The 19,065-nt window shown below is 37.3% G+C and overlaps 2 protein-coding genes and 1 long non-coding RNA gene across 5 annotated transcripts; all 3 read left to right on the top strand.

Annotated features, from left to right (window-relative positions):
* The first annotated feature begins 185 nt into the window (after positions 1 to 185).
* On the top strand, positions 186 to 7,010 carry LOC122275522 (protein FRIGIDA-ESSENTIAL 1). 3 transcript variants are annotated; one of them, XM_043084625.1, is made up of 6 exons: positions 555 to 693; positions 1,289 to 2,961; positions 3,287 to 3,761; positions 4,976 to 5,208; positions 5,293 to 6,683; positions 6,782 to 7,010. In XM_043084625.1, the coding sequence occupies exons 2-6, from the start codon at positions 2,946 to 2,948 to the stop codon at positions 6,809 to 6,811; spliced, it is 2,145 nt and encodes a 714-aa protein (XP_042940559.1). In that variant the 5' UTR covers positions 555 to 693; positions 1,289 to 2,945; the 3' UTR covers positions 6,812 to 7,010. The 3 variants fall into 3 exon arrangements, with proteins under 3 accessions (XP_042940557.1, XP_042940558.1, XP_042940559.1); XM_043084623.1 differs by lacking the exon at positions 1,289 to 2,961 and having other exon boundaries at positions 186 to 693; XM_043084624.1 differs by lacking the exon at positions 1,289 to 2,961 and having other exon boundaries at positions 187 to 693; positions 4,985 to 5,208.
* Positions 7,011 to 8,252: 1,242 nt separating this feature from the next.
* LOC122275523 lies at positions 8,253 to 11,338 on the top strand. Its single transcript, XR_006228581.1, has 2 exons — positions 8,253 to 10,267; positions 10,372 to 11,338. It is a non-coding gene; the product is annotated as an uncharacterized LOC122275523 (long non-coding RNA).
* A 2,158-nt stretch (positions 11,339 to 13,496) lies between these two features.
* On the top strand, positions 13,497 to 14,769 carry LOC122275001 (auxin-repressed 12.5 kDa protein-like). Its single transcript, XM_043083895.1, has 3 exons — positions 13,497 to 13,758; positions 13,882 to 14,089; positions 14,436 to 14,769. Exons 1-3 carry the CDS (start codon positions 13,650 to 13,652, stop codon positions 14,470 to 14,472), a joined length of 354 nt encoding a protein of 117 aa, XP_042939829.1. The 5' UTR covers positions 13,497 to 13,649; the 3' UTR covers positions 14,473 to 14,769.
* Positions 14,770 to 19,065: the final 4,296 nt, after the last annotated feature.

Here is a 19,065-nt window from a genome sequence, read left to right as displayed (position 1 = left end):
GAAATATGAGTAGCTTTAGCCCAACCTCTTAAGTATCTCTAATGATTGAGCCCATCTAAACTTCGAAAAATGGGCTTCTACAAACTGGATGCACAAGAAAACCTAAGACTGTTTTTATTTAACCAAAACAGCGGCCCAAATTGGCTAAAGTCGTATAATTTAAGGAAAGGCTCTAATTTTCTTCCAAGTTTGGGGCTTTTTACGGTGCCTGCTTTGCCTGGCCGGATCTCCCTCGTTCGCAACCCCATAGAATCAAAAGACCAACCTGAACAGGACAACGACTCTTCGTGGGAACCTCGGGTTCGTATCCAAAATATTGGTCCCCGAAGCACACTTCACCGTCCGGCGGACCCCCTTCTCACCTTCAAAACGTTGCCCCAGCAATCGTACGAACCGAATCTACGTCGCCGCATCCCAGGGACTCTCACTATACGATGCATCCCTCGGACTCCCACGCCACGCGCTCCGACGAAGACGAGGACTACGAAGATCCTGTAGAAGCTTCAGATTCTGATATCGTGACCGACGGGCAAGAAGAACCGGAGTATGAAGAAGTGGAAGAACAAGAGGCGGAAGAATACGGAAATGGGAACGTTGAAAAAGAAGAAGACGTAGTAGAGGAGGTGGAGGTGGATAGGGAGGACGAGTTGGATTTGTCAAATTCGCCAATTCAAGCCGATAAGGATCCCAACGGTTAGTTTGATCTGTACTTGATTTGTTTTCTTAGTGCATTATGCTAATGATTGTGATATTGTTGTTTATGCGCGGTCTTGGGGTGAGCGTTGTCTGTTTGATTTCTTTTTTCTCTTTTCAGATTTATGCTTTATTGTTCCCTCCTTACAGAATTGTGATTGATTTTTTCCTTCTGTGCAGATATAAACTATAATTTTTTTTTTTGTGCATTTTTTTTTTTGGTGAGACATAATGTGGCGACAGAGAAATTTTCATCTTTACATATTGGAAATTGTATGAGTTACGTGTTTGATGGTCATAACTAGCGGCTTGATAGTTGAAAAATAGTTATACAAAAAAAAAAAAGATAGTTGAAAAATAGTAAATTAAATTTTTTAGCGGTTTGATAGTCATACTAGCTATTAGAACCAAATTAGTTACTGATGATACTGCCTATATTTTAATTGTTTTCACTTAGACTTTCTATTTAGTGGGACTGATTTTCTACTATTTTTTGAGTGGGAGGTTTACTACAAGTTACGATCTAATCGACACTCTGAATTTGTGATTGCTTCTTTCTTTTACTCTTTTGCTCCCATTGGTTTTCATGTGGAAGATCTAAGAGTGGCTGGCAAGCCGAAGATGGGAGAAATACGATGCTGGAAGGCTACCATTACGTTTACATTGGAATGGGTGGACACTGGACAAGTTATTGAGATTGGATTAAGCGCTTTGCAAAATTCTGGTGCATCCTGACCCAACATCGGTCTCGTGAAATATTTGGAATTCCGCTAGACAAGCATTTATCTCCCTGGCGTTTCAAAAACTTGCTTCCACTATAGAAACATGACAAAAATGTTTCCACTTTGGTTAACTACCTTTCCCCATTCATGTGCGAACTGGCTTGCATCATCCTCCCCAAGGTGGAAAAAATTAATCCTTGAATCCAAATCATATTTGCTTCTATCTTTCAAATATGCAATCAATCCCCTCCATCTTGTTCCTATCAATAGCAAAAGATGAATCATCACACCTGTCATCAATCTTCTTTCTCCCAAACCACAGCTTGACTACATCCCATTTAGAATTTTTTGCACCAACTTGAGATAAAGTAATCTTCATCATATGCCTTTTATTCATTCTCTAAAATTCACTCCTCATAATATTTTTACAAGAAGGATTGATTATTTCTTGACTATAGAGAATCACATTGTCATCAACCATACTGACGCCTATAAAAAGATGCTGGTTAGAAAACTTGACAAAAAACTTTCAACCCCATTAAAACCCACAATTAATTATCTTACTATCCTGTTGAGGATTTGCATCAAACCCATGGTGTGTACTATTCTCTCCAAGAATTTTTACCATATTAAGTTATTTACCAAAACACTTATCTCCTCTACTAGATCCTCCTCTACATGTAGATGTAGTAGGTCGATGAGAAGTCTCAATCTATTGTAGAGTCTATCTCCCCAAGGTTATCCTCCTCCCCACGTGAGATGGATCTGGTAGATGTTTTTGAGGTTGATTATCAACGGCCAAGAAAACTTATAGTATGGTAAGCACATCTAGCCTCACCTTCAGTGCATCAAGCTTCATCTCCATCGGTTGAACGCTCTCCTCTAATTACTCATCTTGTGTTGCCTTATCATGTTCATAAACTTTGCCAATCCATGCATTTCATCCTCCACGTGCTTCTCTGCATGTCGTGCTATGAAGAGCAAATGATTTGATACCAACCGATATGGCATAGTGTAGTGGAAGTTGAATTTGCAAACACAAAGATCTTACAACTCTTCTGCAAAACTTAAAGAATTAATACTGGGGTCACAAGAATATGAAGAAAAATCTCTCAAAAGAATTTATTAGTAAAAATGTGAAAAAATGACATAACTCCTTGGCCAAAATCAACCTTAAATATTTTGTAAGAGTTCAAATAGACATAAAATCCTATTAATCTAAAGTTATGAAAAATAAACCACAATCGCTCAAGCAAGATCTTACATGCTTCTAGTGACTTTAGTTTGACAACCTTTGCCATCCATGTGCAAACTGGTCTAAGAATTAATTGCCATCCTTTGCTTAAGATTTTGGAGGGTTATGGTTAGATCATTGGTGGATTCATTGGCTTTTCAAATTGATCGATTCAATGGGCACCAAAGCAGCTCGCTGTGGCATGTTATACTTGTGTCCATTATATTTTGCATTTGGAAGGAGAGGTCTTCTAGTGGAATGGAGCTTTCAGTGGTCAATTTGAAGTCTTTTATTGGATGAGTGCAATTAGAGGTAGTCTTCCTGGTCTTTTATGGAATTTTTGGATCTATATCATATTAGATCTTGACTTTAATTTTTCCCTTTCACTTTTGTTCATGCCTATTATTAGTAAGTTTTTCATGTGCTAGGGACTAAGCCCTTTTCATTTTTCTCATTGCATCCTTTCCAACTGGTCTTCGTATGCGCATTTTGTTTTGAATATCCCACTTTCTTTCAACACTGATAGCTTGATAGTAGTCCTTTAGGACTTAATATGGTATTTAATTCTTGCTCCAAGCTTATTTTGAGGGGATGAATGTTTTCCTTTATTTCTTGATTTAATGTTTCTTCCATGTAGATGTTAGTCAAGATGTGAAGTTTGAGGGGCATGGCGAGATACTAAAACCAGGTTCTCCCGCTCTAGAAAAATATGGAGTGAAGATATCATCTGACACCCTTACAGTTGAAGAAAGTCGTGGTAATTTCCATTTTTCTCGTCCTTCAAATGAGCCATCAACAACACAAAAAGAGGAATCAGGCTTAAGCTATGAGAAATCAAAGTATATAAAATCAAGGAAAGTTCTGGTTCCAAAAGAGAGAGCGTCTAAATATCAAAGTGCTGCACATCATGAAAGCAACGGATATTTGTGCAATAAGGACAGTATCGATGCTAAAACCAACTTTCTTTCTAGCATCACTGGAAATGTGATGGTTGATGCCATCTTGATGAAAGAACACTTAGGTGAGGAGGCCAATGGTGTCATGAATACCAATGAAGAAAGAAAGCAATTGGACTTGCAATCAGGACATGGCAAAAAGAGATTGGAATCAAGGTTAAGTGATGTTGGTGCAATTTATTCTTAAATTTAACCTTTTGTACAGCCATGGTGTTTAAATTGCTTATGATCTCTTGTGGTGGGTTTTTCTTTTAGGAGATATGGGGAAACTGCATTTTTTGCACTCTAGAACTACCTATTTTTCTTTTTTAAATTTGCACCATAAACTACCAATTTCTGGAAATTTGCATCATTGATCAAGATATGACCTGTTAAGATCAATGAAAAAGAGGACAAGCTTTACAACTGCAACGGTCAGATCATAATCAAGGGTGCAAATTGCCAAAAATGTGGCTGCTTAGGGCAGAAATTGACAATTTTGGTAATTCAGGGTGCAAATTGAAAATAATGGCAGTTTGAATGAAAAAATATAATTTCCCTAGGAAACCCTTTGGTTTTCTGGTGTTTCACGTTAATACCCAAGCTTTTAATTTTGAAATATTGAGATATGAAATGTACTTGTTTTCAAAATTGTGATTCTGATATAAATTTTCATTAATTTTGTATGGAAGCTTCTGATATAGCCCTTTAATGCCATGTGTCTGATCTGTGCAACAAAAATTAAAAATACTTAAAAAAAATAAAGTAAAACAGAATCCTCCACCAGATGCCCTCTGGGGATGGCTTGGGGTGGTGGTGAAGGGCGTGGTGGGGGGAGTCACTCCTCTATTATGCGAAAGGGGAGATCCCTCTCCACATGGTAGGGAGGGGAGATTCCCCCTCCATCACATAGTGGAGGAATCTCTCTCCTCCACCATGCACGTGGATCTCCCCAACGTGCTCTAGAAGGAGAGAGAAAGGGGGGGGGGGGGGGGGGGGGGGGGATCTCCCCCTTGTGTACTTCTGCTGCTCCTGGTGTGGCCTTTAGGGCGGTGGAAGGTTCCTTATTTTTCCTAGATTATTTTTTCAGTCTTTCATCTTTCAGTTTTTTTTTTTTTTTTCCCTGTTGTTTTATATTTCCTAATTTTTATTTTACAACATGCGGCTTTAAATGGTCACATCTCCCATTTTCATTCAAAATTGATGGAAATTGAGGTTGGAGTCTTAAATTTCAAATGAAGTGAAACTTGGGTCTCAACATTCCAATATAGAGAATGTAGGTCTTAGGTCAAAAACCATAAAAGCATAAGTGGGTGTTGCCAACATTTTTCTCTCTTATTTTTTTCACCATTTTCAAAATGTCACATGAGCCAATTCCAATTAAGCATTAGGTTTTCCAGATTGGCCTCTCCTGATACAAGGATTAGAAGTCTGTCCCCTGATGCTGAGATTAAAGATGGAAACAAACGCCCAGCGGTTATTTGTGACTTTTTTGCACAAGGGTGGTGTGTCAGAGGTAGTTCATGTAGGTTTCTTCATATAAAAGATGCTTTGCATAATACTGCTCAAAAGCCCGAGGCAGATGCATCTACTTTGAATTGGAAAAAAGTTCAGGTTGATGAAGGTATACCATATATCCTTTGGTGTATGGATGTCCAAGATCCCTTTCTACCATGATGATCCTGATAAGTAGCATTTCCTGTTACAGGTTTGAGAGACATTGCAGAGAGATCGAGGTCCCCTGGTTTTCCTGAGCCACAGGCATCTTCAGTTGGAAAGTGTCTGGAATTTTCTTCACAGTTGTCTTCAGAAAGATCAAGGTCCCCCGTCTTTGTCTCGTATAAGGATGTAGGTAGAGATGGTGAGAGGCATAACTGGCCTGCTGATAATTATGGTGACCATGCTTCATCTAACAGTAGAGTCAGTTCTATAGTAACGAACGGCTCACTTCCTGACTATAGGTTTTCTTCAAGTGGCTCTGTTCTGTTGTCTAGCAATTACCGCAGTGGGGTCTTCCCTTCTCATTCAAGCAGTATGGCTGAAATGGGTAGTATTTGGAGCCAACATATACACAGTGACTTGAATTCACCACATAAGATCCATTCTCTGAATTTGAGCTCAAATAGTTCTTTTCTGAGTACTAGCATGTTGCTATCTCACCGTATCTCTTCCTGGAGAGCATCTTCATCACCATTTAGTCATTCCTCTTCCTTGCTTCGTAGTTCTTCTCCCTTCTATGATTCTAAATCAGAAAATCTACCTATAACCAATGTACGGCTGAAATCTACTGAACATAAAACAAAGTTTTCTTCAAATGATTGGGAGCCTTCAGTACCTTTCCAGCCATCCTTTTTTATTCCTCCTATTGGTACACCATCTCAAGGACGCCAATATGATCCTCTTCTTGATAGTATTGAGTTACCCAGGATAGGAGATCAATCCTTTGGAGTCTCTGTTTGTGGTCATGGGGTGTCCATCATGGATGCATCACGTTTGAGGAAATATGATGATTCTGTATTAACTGGTATGCTGGGCCCGGAATGCAACGATGAGACAACTTCAGTATCTTCTCATAATAAATTTCATGAGAATGTGTTGGAAAAAGACTCTCGTGAAAGAGTTTCTCTTACAACTGAAGCAGAGACAGTAGGAACTTCTGCTGTTGACTGCCAAAATGGGACAATGCCTAAAGAAGAGAATCCCTTGGGCCCCTCCCGTGTCAAAGATATGACAAAAATGAGTAACGAGGATCATGGTTCTAGTCATCAAAATGATGTGTCAATGCATCAAGAGGACTTAAAAGTAAGTAGGGCCAGACCAGACAACGAAATGGATGTCAGGAATAAGATTGATGGAAATACGCACAGAGAATCAAGAGCAGGGAGACATTTCCGTGCTGCTCTTATAGATTTAGTGAAAGAGTTGTTGAAACCAAATTGGCGTGATGGCCATCTCAACAAGGATGCACATAACATGATAGTTAAAAAAGTCGTTGACAAGGTTCTTAGAGCCTTACAGTCCCATCAAGTTCCAACCACCTTGGAATCAGTGAAGCAATATCTCTCTTCATCCCGTCCAAAAATTGCAAAACTTGTTGAGGTGAGTGCCCTAATTCTGAAGAAAGTAGGTACTTGGTAAGAAATATCATAGGAACATAATTTGTTCTAGGAATTTGACAATCAATTTTTTATTTGCAGGGATATGTTGACAAATATGGCAAATCTTAAGACGCTAGGCTATGTGCTTTTTGTTTGTAAACTTTCATGTGCATGCAAAGAATCGAGGGTCATCATCGGTTTATCTGAGGCTATGTTTTCTGTGATTCAAACTTAAGACAACATATGATACGTGATGGTTTTTTCCTTTGAGTGTTGCTTCATTAAGTATATTTATTTCCTGTTTCAATCCATTTTGAATTAAATTGTACATGTTGTCTCTTTCTGCTTTGTACGAGTTATATTATTATTGCCTTGGTACACAAGTATTGCCTTGATTTTAAATTAGTTGGCTTCTAATAAACGGGCCTTACATGGTTTGCAACTTTCTTAAAATGCATATTTGGTCCTTCCTAAACCCGTCTATTTTGAGTCACTTAACTGCTTTGTTCCGCTTTTAATTTCCTAGTGTCTTTGATTCTTTTTTCTTTTGCTAAAAGAAAAAATACTGGTCAGTTAGATAAGATTTGGACTCGTGATCTGCTGGTTTTTTTTTCCACGTGGGATGGAAGTTGCCAACAAACCTGTTCCTTAAAATTCCTGTGGATACCTGAAATTTATGGGCATTTTAACCTATGATTTCTTGATCAATTGTTTTGATACAGGGGCATTATATGAGAGGTTTAATTTTGTTTCATTATTGATTCTGGTTATCATAGTTTCTAGTTATCGACTTGTGTAATTGGGCTACGCCTATTGTTATTATCAATAAAATTCACCATTACTTGTAAAAAAAAGTCATAGTTTCTAGTTATGGTTTTCAGATTCCAGTGTTTATGGATGACATCGTTATGACGCTCATATCTGGAGATTGTTGTGGAGTGAGGTACTTGTCTAATCTGTATTTATGACATGCCTTTGCTTTATTAAGTTTGACTGAATGCATGTTATCATAATATGTTTTCACATTATGGGCAATTGTTTAACTCTATATTGGTATTATGGTGCTCACATTATTAAAGATTCTGTCAAACAGCCTTTTATTCAAAATCAAAAGTCAACGATGATTTTGAACCTACTCTTGACTTCTATTACATACATGTGATCTCTCTCTCTCTCTCTCTCTCATCCAAGCCAAACCTCTCCCAATGTGTCACCCTCACTGGCACTTCATCCATTGCATCCTTCTGAACCATACAAGTAATCAAGAAAAACCCCAACTTGAAAAATATAATTACAAATAACAAGAAGAAATTAAAAAAAAAAGCTTCCCTCCCACATGGGATGGCTCAACAAGGCTGTCAGACGAAGGTTTTCCCCTCCCTCCCAATCCACTCCCCTTAAGTGGCCATTGGAGAGACCCTCCTTGTGGAATGGCCTAGAAGGTGGTTGATGGGCCACTTTATGAGAGGGTAGCCAGACTCACACTGTGAATGGGTGGTTTGGCCGCCCACCCCTTCACAGGGTGGCTCTTTAACAGCCACTCTAGGGAGTGGCTGGGATGGGAGGGAGGGGGTCTCACCCCTCTACCATTCCTTGCATGGAGAGGGATGCATTTTCTGTCTCTTTTTTAATTATTTAGAGCTGATACGTCAAAATCTGACAAGTGTCACACTCTCATTGCATGCCACATGGCTTTGGTGACATGTTGACAATGCTACGATTGTTAGTCTATATAACGAAATATGATGGAAGAATGTAATTGTTAAATTTTATGAACTCATAAAGTGATAAAATTGAAAACCTAGAGACTATTTTAATTTTTGTGAAAAAATATGTTTAACCCTATACTTAACATGTTTTTGTATGTGCATGATAAACTGTCAAAATTGGCACATGTACCCTCTAACTATATGTTAATTTTGGTAGTTTATAGGGCAAATTGCAAAATGCATATTAGTTAAGAGGATGGAAAGTGTATTTTCCTTTATTATTTGATTCTATTTTCTTCTCTCTCTCTCTCTCTCTCTCTCTGGTTTCCTTTCCATATGTCCCTTCTCTACCACTCCCTTCATTCCAGAAAACTCCTTTTTTGTGCATAGGACTGAACACTACTCGTGAGATATTTATTCTTTGGACATTTTCCTAAGAATCACCTCTCTAGTTTGCCGTAGACTCCAAACAGGGCCTTTTAAACTTTGCTTTAAAGGTTGATTGAGCATATTCATGAGGAGGTCCCATCCCAAAACATCTTTTATTTGTCGATTGCATTATTTTTTACGGGAGACTATTATGAGGGAAAGTGGCATGTTAAAGATGCAGGATAATTTATGATCAAGAGGTAAATAGATATTGGGTTTAGTCTCTGACCATTTGAATCAGGAGGATTGATTGCCTGAAATTATGGTGGAGAATAGGTATTCCAAGGAGTTGTGCCACCTATTGCATCTCTTTTAGAACTAATGTGATAAGGTCATATTAACTATAAGGCCCAGCATGCTTTTTAGTTCCCAGGTTTTGACTGCCACATTACATGTTTCATAGAATGAGAGTTAAATAGTATTGCGCATGTGGTATTGCAGAAAAGAAGTGAAATTGTAATAAAAGAAGACAGTAAAGGAGATTTTTCGAAAGAAGAAAAAAGATTAAGGTTGGGTTTGGATAGTGAAAAGTGTTGGTGTTGTGAATAGTAGTAAAAAAATAATAAAAAAGTAATAATTAAATATTGAATGGTAGTAAAAAGTAATGAATAGTAGTAAAAAATAGGTGAAAAATAATAATAAAGTAATGATTAGTAGTGGAGTATGTTGAGAATACCTGAAGTATTTTCAGTACCCAAACACAGCAGAGTGGTTAGTGAAGGGAGTTTAATGGTGAATAATCTTGTCTGTATTGGTGCTTACACACACACACACATAGTGTGGGAGCGTTCTCAGTATACTGACTGTTGGGGCCATGTTTATAAATATTAAATGCAACTGAAATGATGTGAAGCTAAGGAGAAATTGAATCGCAAAATTGTGCAACTTCTAGGTAATTGATCATATAGTTACATTGCCATTAGTGCCTAAGTTGTTTACTTTTAGGGAAGAAAATAAAAATCTGAAGTTTTATTGAGAGCTGCTGACTTAATACCTGGGCTGAATTGCCTTAGACAAGCCTAAACTCTCGAGGTTAAAATTTGAATTGAAGCCTATAGCCTCCTAAGCAAAATCTTTATTTAAACTAACGTGAAATGAGTTCTCGATGAACTCAATGTTGATAAAAATTGAAAAGAGACAGCCTTGGGTTAATGTATCTTCAGATTTTCTCCTGGCGCTGTGCGGGCTTTCACAGTTGGTGTATCTGCTTGGCATTGCCTGCAAGGGGATAGAAATGACTGGAATAGCTTCAGGCCAAACGATGAGCTTGCTGCAGTGCACTCTTTCTTTGCCTTGTTTCTCACCTTGTGATTTGGTTTATCAGAGATGCTCATGCCACCCTCTCTGTCATCTGATCTCTGGCTGCTGCGATTAGTTGCTGGTAACAGGCCTTGGGAAGACGGAGTAGTGGTCATCCGAGATTCGTTGTGACCATTGGAATCAACAGGTCAGCTTTGGAATATTTGATTGAATCAGTTGCAGTCACACCTGGTCCAGTGTGACAAAATTCAAATTTCTGGGTCTTTTTTATTTGTTTGGCACTGATGTCAGGAGGTGATTTTGATTGCTGATCTTGAATACTGACGAAGCCAGCAAAGGAGAGTGAGTCAGATGAACCATTGTCTGCAGCAACATCCACAGATATCTTGTTTTGAAGGTGGGTTGCCATTGATTATATGACACACCTTGGTTTGCTGGGATTAGTGCTTATTTAGAGAACACTGGATTGGGTCTGTTTGGATTTACCTTTTTGTTTGGTCCTGATCTTATTGCCGCCACCTGCCGGTAGGTGTGGGAGATGCGGATTGCTGAAGTTTAGGAATCAGGATAAAAGCGAAACGCATACATTTGCTTAAAACTACAACAGTGAGTACTAATGATTTTAACTATGGGAAATTTGGAAGTTCAAAGTAGATAAGATTCCGATTGTCTTGTCCTCTGGTCTTTTTACTCCAAGCATCTTGAATTTCGTTTTTCACTTTGGTGGAAATACCAAAGAATTGTTATAGTTTTATGCATCGTTCTCAAACTTGATGGATCCCCTGCCTGCTAATGCTGAAAACGACCCCAAGAAAGCTTATTAGTATGTTTCAATACGTACTTCCAAGGATGGCTCAAGTTGCTGATGCGTACGAGGATAACATGGTTAGTCACACTTGGAAGTAAGGAATGGTGGAAAGATCTTAGTGGAGGATTGGGGTTCGATTCCACTTATTCGGCCATGCCATGGGCATAGGGAACATTACTATGATGTATTGGTGGAGATTCCTAGGTAAGTGTCTTCTGTTAAAAATTGTGGCAATGATAACGATATCCATCGTTATCAACGGACTGCAATCGCGTTTGGGATAGAGAGGGGGGCTGGGCTTTAGCCTGCAAAATCTATACACTGGCAGCCGGATGATCAAAACTTTCAAGCTTTTGGGCTGTGACCATTTCATATGGTTGAAATCTGTAACGTTGAAATTTGGCTAGGCTACTTGTTTAATTCCTAAGTGCTGTTTTATTTTGATTGATACTCTGCCGAGTGTGGCTAACAGCCTTTTCTGTGATCAGAAGAAATCTCCGTTCAAGAAGAAAAGAAGAGAAAAGCAGGGATGCCAAACAGCAATCATTATGAAATATTCCTCCACAAGGTTTCTCTAGCCTAGATAAAAAGTAGGGGTGGGCGCGGGGCTCTGCCACCCTGCCTACCCCCATCAAGCCCCCGCCTGGCAGGGGTGGGAACCCCCTTCCGTAGACGGACTCGCCCGCATGCAACTGGGCACCAAGGGACAGGATCCAGGCTGGACGTAGGCCTGCCTAGCCTAGGTCCCAGTTATATATATATATATATATATAAATCAATTTTTTTTTTTTTAATTAAGCGGCGTTTTATCTGAAGTAATTTTTTTTTTTTTAAATCAAAAGACAATGTATTGGGGAAAACTCTAAAAAAAGTCACCGTTTTAAATTAGGGTTGGTTTAAATTTAACTCGCGCTCTCTCTCTCTCTCTCTCAACTTTCTTCTTTATTTTACCTTCCGTCATAGTTTCTCTCCGGTCGTCGCCCCTGCATCCCAACCCCAAGTGTCTCTCTCTTTGCCTGAGTTGGATTATTGGATTTTGATTTTTTGATTTATTTATTTTATTTATTTTTATTATTATTATTTTTTTAAGTTGGTTGAGTCATGGTTTGGGTGGTGGTGGGGTTTGGACGGGGTGGGCAAACGATTGTGGGAGCTAATTCACCCCACGGCATGCGGATTGGGCCAGGACGGGTTTCGGGACTCTTGGATTTGAGTGTTGAGAAGTGTTGAGGAAAGTTGTGAATAGTAATAAAAAATAGGTGAAAAATAATAATAAAGTAATGAATAGTAATAAAAAGTAGGTAAAAAGTAATAAATAGTAAAAAAAGTAAGTGAAAAATAATAATAAAGTAATGAATAGTAGTGAGAAGTGTTGAAGAGACCAAACACAGCCGAATCTCCCCCTGTCCATGTGGGGTGCGGGCCAGAGCCGGCGGCTCCATTTTCAAGAGTACGGGTGGCACCCTAAAAAGAGATACTTAAATTAAATTTTAAAACAGTATGCATAGCTATGTGTATCTTTATTTAAAGAAATATTTTACAACAATGACGTCTCAAATATAGCAATAAAAAAAGGAAAATACGTTGAGCACCTGAAATAGTGAAATTCATCATTGCTTTCCTTTTTATGAACTATACAACGCATTTATAAAATCTAGAGAATTTTGGCGAGTGAAAATAGCAATCAACATAATCTTCTCATCAAATTATAGGCCATCAAAATATCATGGCCTATTGTAACTATAAGGCAATCAACGTGTCATCTGTACGAGCATTAATAATGATTTAACCAAATATCAATACAAGTTTAAACTTTAGTTAGACGTGGGAAAAAGATTTCATATTAGATTAGTCAAAAATTCAAAACTTAATATTTAACCTATATTAAATTAAGAAGGCTCTTCATTATTAAAGAGTTGTTATTCAATCTCTATATAATTATTTTATTCTTTTTATCGACCTCTCATTTGTTCTTTATCATATTGAAATAAATTATCATATTAAAATAATCAGATAAATATTATATTAAAATAAATTATTACATTTTGTTTTTTAATAAAATTATTAATTAATATATAAAGTGTATTTATAAAATATTAAAAAAAATTAATTAAATATTATTAAAATATATAATATTATATTATTATTTTATAGTTAAGATGACTAATTTAATATAAATTTATCAACTATAAATTGATGTTATAGTCTAAAAAATAAAATTTTAACTAAATTTTAAACTTAATAATAATTAGGTAGACCATTACCAATATTCTCAGCCACCACCTTGTCACATTGGAATCCCATACTCCAAGGCGTGGGGCGCACCTTGTCACATTCAGATGACACGTCTCTCCCATCGGGGTGGACCCCGGCTTTAAGTTAACATTGATGGACCCCACATTTTTCGAGAGAAAAAAAGCATTTGTCTAATTAAATAAGCACACTTATAAAGCAACCCCTGACCTACTCTCGTCCTGTCTTCGAGAGATATTGTTTTGCGGGCCCCTCCATTCCCAACTCTCGTCCTTATCCATTGGCATTCTACGTCTCTATTCCCACTCATAAGTTTCCTTGTTTCCAGTGACACATAATTTACCCTTTCGAACTGTAAGCGTAAAGTTTGACACTTGGACTTAGTAAAAACCCATCTGGAAATTGCAATTCTAAATTCAGACTACAGAGATATCGGAGCACCAACCTTTCCCATATAAACATGTGACCTCAGATACACTTGCCCCTATTACAGAGTGAAAGAGCAAGGATGGTTCTACTGGAGAAGCTTTGGGACGATGTTGTGGCTGGACCTCAGCCTGAGCGTGGCCTCGGCAAGCTCAGGAAAATCACCCCCCCAAAGCCCTTGAACATTAAAGGTACATAGAAACCATACTTCATATTCGTGCTCATCTATGAATTGGATCGTTTAGGTTCGTGCGTGTACGTGCATGTTACGTACGTATGTAGTTATATCTGTTGTTGTTTTTGCTTGGTTTTAGAGATGGAAGGAGAGGGGAGCAAGTACCAGAGGTCGATGTCAATGCCGGAGAGCCCAGGGACCCCGGCTACGCCGAAAACACCAGTTACGGCTCGTAAGGACAACGTTTGGAGGAGCGTATTCCATCCGGGTAGCAACCTTGCCACCAAGGGCATCGGTGCCGAACTCTTTGACAAGCCACTGCCCAACTCTCCCACCGTCTATGACTGGTACGTACATATATATTCAAAGCATTTGCATGCACGTACGATTGCTTGGCAGCGCCTGATCCCCAAGCTCCACCAGTGAAACTCTTTTCCTGATCAGATAGGAACACCCGATCTCAACGATTATTTGCTATTTTTTATTTATTTATTAATTTGTGCAAATATTTTGTTCTTAAGAATTTCAAACAAACCCAAAGAGAAAAACAAGCTTTTGTGAAAATTAATTGGTGTACAAGAGATGTTTTATGATCTTTTTAATCGGGTCATGAATTAATTGGATCTGACTGATGGGCGATGAGCTTGATTTGTTTTATACTATAAGATGAAGTGGGTTATACGTTGATCGCAGGCTCTACAGTGGAGAGACCCGGAGCGAACATCGTTGAGGTGACTGGTTACCCAAGGTCGCATGTAAATAGCGCTTTATCTTCTTTATTCCCGGTGTTCCAGTGTCGGTTAATTTCTTCGGTACTATGTTTGCGTGTGCTAAGCGAGCTTGCTTTCTGATCTGACTTGAAAAATTGTGTAATCAGTAACGCTGAGATTTGGAGCGGAGGTACTACTGTTGCAAGCTGATGTTTGTAAGTCAATCAGCCAGCCCTAAACGCTGGTGATAGATCAGCTACCTTTATCGTTAATATTATATATATATATATATTTATAGTGTTTTTATTGCTTGTTAATTAGTTTTATTTTTTTTAATCCAAAATGAAGATAAATGGTAAATGGGCCCACGTGTCATGGATAAGGACGAGGGAGCAAGAGGGACCATCTAGCTGCCAGGCATTGAACCTTTTTCTTTTCTTTTTTAAATATAATAAATTTCTCGTCAATTTTAACCCGAAATCAAAGCAAAGGACTTCAAGGCAGGATGGATGGGTTCCTCTGTGTCTATGAATATGATTTAGATCGAATGCATGTATTTTATGGGCAACGTCACGATCAACCTCGGTACAAAAAGAAATTGGTATTAATTGGATTTGTTATAATACTATCGAAAGGAGAGAGAGATAGAACTCAGAGAAGTTATGAAACTTATGAATTTCTTAAAGAATTCAACGATATATATAGGCGTACAAAGGGAACTATGCCAGTTACTATGCACTACTATGCATATGTACTATGTCAGTTACTATGCAGTACTATGCTGGCACTATGCACTGTGCGATGTCGGTCATTTATTATGCCAGTTACTATGCAGTACTATGCTGACACTATGCGTACTGTGCGATGTCGGCCATTTACTATGCTAATTACTATGCAGTACTATGCTGGCACTATGCATACTGTGCGATGTCGGCCATTTACTATGTCAGTTACTATGCAGTACTATGCTGGTACTATGCACTGTGCATTTGACTTCTAGCTCAAGGTGGTCATACAATTTTACAATGTTATTTTACAACACTCCCCTTTTGGATGACCACATATAATGAATATGCCTCGTTAAAACCTTACCAAGGAAAAACCCTGTGGGAAAAAAATCAATGGCGAAGGAAAAAGAGTACAATATTCATATGTACCGTAAAATGTTTTAAGATTGCCTCATTAAAACCTTGCGAAGGAAAACCCAGTGGGATAAAATCTTAACGAAGGAAAAAGAGTACAATCAGCATAGGTCTTCAAGACGTTACTCCCCCTGAAAAGTGCATGATAAAAGGTCTTCAAGTCTCCGCATTCCAATGTTCTGTATAATCTTCTTAAATGTTGCAGTTGGTAATGCTTTTGTGAATAAATCTGCCAGATTATCACTTGACCGTACCTTCTTGATATCAATTTCAACTTTCTTCTCATGAATTGCAATGATCTTCTTGTGTGTATCTGAAAGATAACTCGCATCTGTACATCCAACTAACTGTGGACTTGATCCATGTTGATAAAATAATCACAACTGGATCTTTCTGCTCATCACTACTCTTCTGGAGTTGTACTCTTCTGGAGTTGTACTCTTCTGGAGTTCTTGTAAATAACACAGTTAGTGGAGAATTCATCAACATTAAACCGCTAACCTCATTTTTTAATAAAAACGGTGGCCAGCCTTTTAAGATCAGACAAGCACCGCGGATTTTCAACTCCTCTATAGGTGTCAGGCGTGCTGTTAGGCATCGCAGCTGTCAGACGTGCTGTCAAGCGCCGCAGAGCTATGAAGCTATATTTCGTCTCTTTTCTCTTGCTTCACGAGAGATGTTGTATCATAATTTTCTCTATAAAAGAGATATTCAGCTCATTTTCATTCACATCTCATCTTCTTCACTTTTCTGTAATCATACTGCATTTTTACTCTGCAATCTCTTTCTGCATTTTTACTCTGCAATGGCTTAGCGATCTTCTCATAGCCAATATATGAGGTACTCTGCACCTCGTTCATCAGTTGTTCCTGTTTCTACCACAGGTGCTATCATGCAATATAATGATCTGACTCGTAGGGCAGATAATGAAGCTATCTATGAGCTTGTGAGTCTTGGTACCCGATACTCATCATCCATTGTCGCATTTTCTCAGCGACTGCAATCCAGAACTTGTGGAGTTAACGATCTCCATGAGAATATTGCTATACTTCAGCGACTTCTTCTGGAGTCCAACATGAAGATAGAATCAATAAAGCAAGAGAATAGGAATTTAAAATCCTTGCTTAAGTCTTCTTTTCGATTGCCCACCGCTTTAGATAGGGATGCCATGCAGATTCTTGAAGAACAAGAGCATTTGAAGAATGAGGCAAAGTGCCTTAAATTTCTGTAATTCTTGTTTCAAGATAATAAAATAATATTTCACAAATATTCATATTTGTGTTTCTATCTTTTGGTAAATGTTCTGTGTGCTTTATTTCTTCTTTAATAATGCACATTTCATATCAAACCCATAATATGAATCTGAAATACTAATTGTATTAAAGATGGTATTTCATGACTAATAACATCATCCATCTTCCCCTTGAAGCCGCAAGGGTTTCAGATTTATATTTCAAATATGTGCAGTTTTTATGAGCTCTTCTGGAGTCTCAATGACATTTAAATCATATATATAAACTGCAATAATAACTTGTTTTCATTTGTGTTTGGATTGCTTTAGATTATATAAGGATCTTTGAAACTTGATAGAATACATATTTCCAGATGTATTCATATTAGAAGCTTCAGACATTTCCTATCCTTCAGGGATTTTCATATATATATCATGATCCAATGATCCATATAAATATGCAGTTAATCATGCATATCCAAACTCTCGATAACTTTCAAGCTAATAAAAATCTTAATATGATTTAACCACTTTAAAATCATATCAATATTGTTTCATTTGTGTTTGGACTTCAAGTCCATATTTATCACATTTTACTTAGTGATATCAATTCTGCAGGAATTGAGAAACTGACTCGTGATTTATATATCACATTTTTATTTCCTTTCCATAAATACCCACTGACATTCAACAAGCATCACCTCTTTAGGTGTTTGGACTATAAGTCCCGATGCATCATATTTTACTAGTGAATCAATTCTGCAGGAATTGTTTCTTTCAAATATTGGCCAATATTTTACGTTGGTCTTCTTCGACGGTTCTTGATTCACTTTCTCCATTATTTCTGGTAATGTCAATTGCCATCTCATATGGAAATACGTTGTCGACAACGATTTTATTTCTATCCATAATTTCTCCATTATTCGAGATATCGTTATTTTCAGGTACCTTCAAGGGAAGACATTTTCATGAAAAACCTCTTCAAGAGTTTATATAGGAGAATTTTATACAAAGAATTTGGATGGACTTTATTGCTTGTTTTGTGGGTATGGCCTCTTCAGGAGCACCAAATTATTTGTGTCTTTCTCTTTTGAGATACTCTATCTTTTGTATCGATAAGTCTCACATGCCTTTATACATGTTTTTAGACTGCTGAATTTCTTAATTGTCCTACAGGGACTTCAATCCTCGCTGGGATTTTAGCAGTTAGAATATGAGACATTTTTATCTTATTGCATCCAAAATTTAATTATCATCTGAACTTCTGGTTCACATATGATAATCAAGATAATGTTGAATAATTTCATCTTATTTGCTTCAAGCAAATTTTTCTTTTCACTTCTGGTGGTAAGACTTTATAGTAAAAGAATCTTCTGGTTCTTTTATGGACGTCCATATGAAAATCATTCGACTTATCATAATTGATTTTGGATGATCAAGATAACCATGAAAAGATACAAATATTTTGAATCATATCATCTTTTGATGCATCATAATATTTGATTCAATAATTTGTATAATATCATCTCAGAGAGAAAGCTTACAGCTTTTCCAATACGAGCTTCTGGCCCAAAAAGATATTCATTATCACGTCCAATCTCTTAGTTTCTTTGAATGAAACGCATCATTCTTTTTACTTCAGGAAATAGAATGATATAAATTCATTATCATTCACTTCAGGGAATGATATAGATCTAGTAAGACGTAATTAATGATTCTTATAAAAAACTCATTATTTTGCTCAGTCACTGAAATACCTGACACAAATTTAGAATATATTGTGAACGTTTGCATTTCATATTACTACTTCAGGAGCATACTCAATATTGCTATTTCATCAGCACATTCGAGACGTTCATTCAAATATATATTCTTTCCACAATTTCAATTATGCAACTTCAGGTGCATAAATCATAATGAGTTTTTGGTACAAGTATCACTCATATGAGATACTCAATAAAATTATTGATTTAGGGCGATCCTTCAGGGATGCTCCATTTCCATTCTCAGATAAATCATATCATCAATAATTTATAACAAGTATAAAAGAATAAATAAAACTTTCATTACTACAAAACATTGCAGAATATAAAAATATTTTATAATAAGATAAAGGAAATACATTAATTAAAAATGAACACTTTCATGATCAACTCTACCACTAGAATCCTCAAAGAAATCAGAAATATCAAGACTTGTAATATCTTCTCCATTTATAGAATTTAAAGCATATGATGGTT

The sequence above is a fragment of the Carya illinoinensis genome, chromosome 9, assembly GCF_018687715.1.
Source record: "Carya illinoinensis cultivar Pawnee chromosome 9, C.illinoinensisPawnee_v1, whole genome shotgun sequence".
NCBI lineage: Eukaryota > Viridiplantae > Streptophyta > Magnoliopsida > Fagales > Juglandaceae > Carya > Carya illinoinensis.
This window is presented reverse-complemented; position numbering and strand designations above follow the sequence as displayed.

What these genes read in the sequence shown, in the direction of transcription:
- LOC122275522 (XM_043084623.1), top strand. Translation starts at nt 435, where the DNA reads ATGCATCCCTCGGACTCCCACGCCACGCGCTCCGACGAAGACGAGGAC. An exon ending in AAAAAGAGATTGGAATCAAG is followed by an intron (nt 3,762 to 4,975) that starts GTTAAGTGATGT and finishes ATTAAGCATTAG; the next exon opens with GTTTTCCAGATTGGCCTCTC. An exon ending in AAATTGCAAAACTTGTTGAG is followed by an intron (nt 6,684 to 6,781) that starts GTGAGTGCCCTA and finishes TTTTATTTGCAG; the next exon opens with GGATATGTTGACAAATATGG.
- LOC122275001 (XM_043083895.1), top strand. Translation starts at nt 13,650, where the DNA reads ATGGTTCTACTGGAGAAGCTTTGGGACGATGTTGTGGCTGGACCTCAG. An exon ending in AAAGCCCTTGAACATTAAAG is followed by an intron (nt 13,759 to 13,881) that starts GTACATAGAAAC and finishes GCTTGGTTTTAG; the next exon opens with AGATGGAAGGAGAGGGGAGC. An exon ending in TCTCCCACCGTCTATGACTG is followed by an intron (nt 14,090 to 14,435) that starts GTACGTACATAT and finishes CGTTGATCGCAG; the next exon opens with GCTCTACAGTGGAGAGACCC.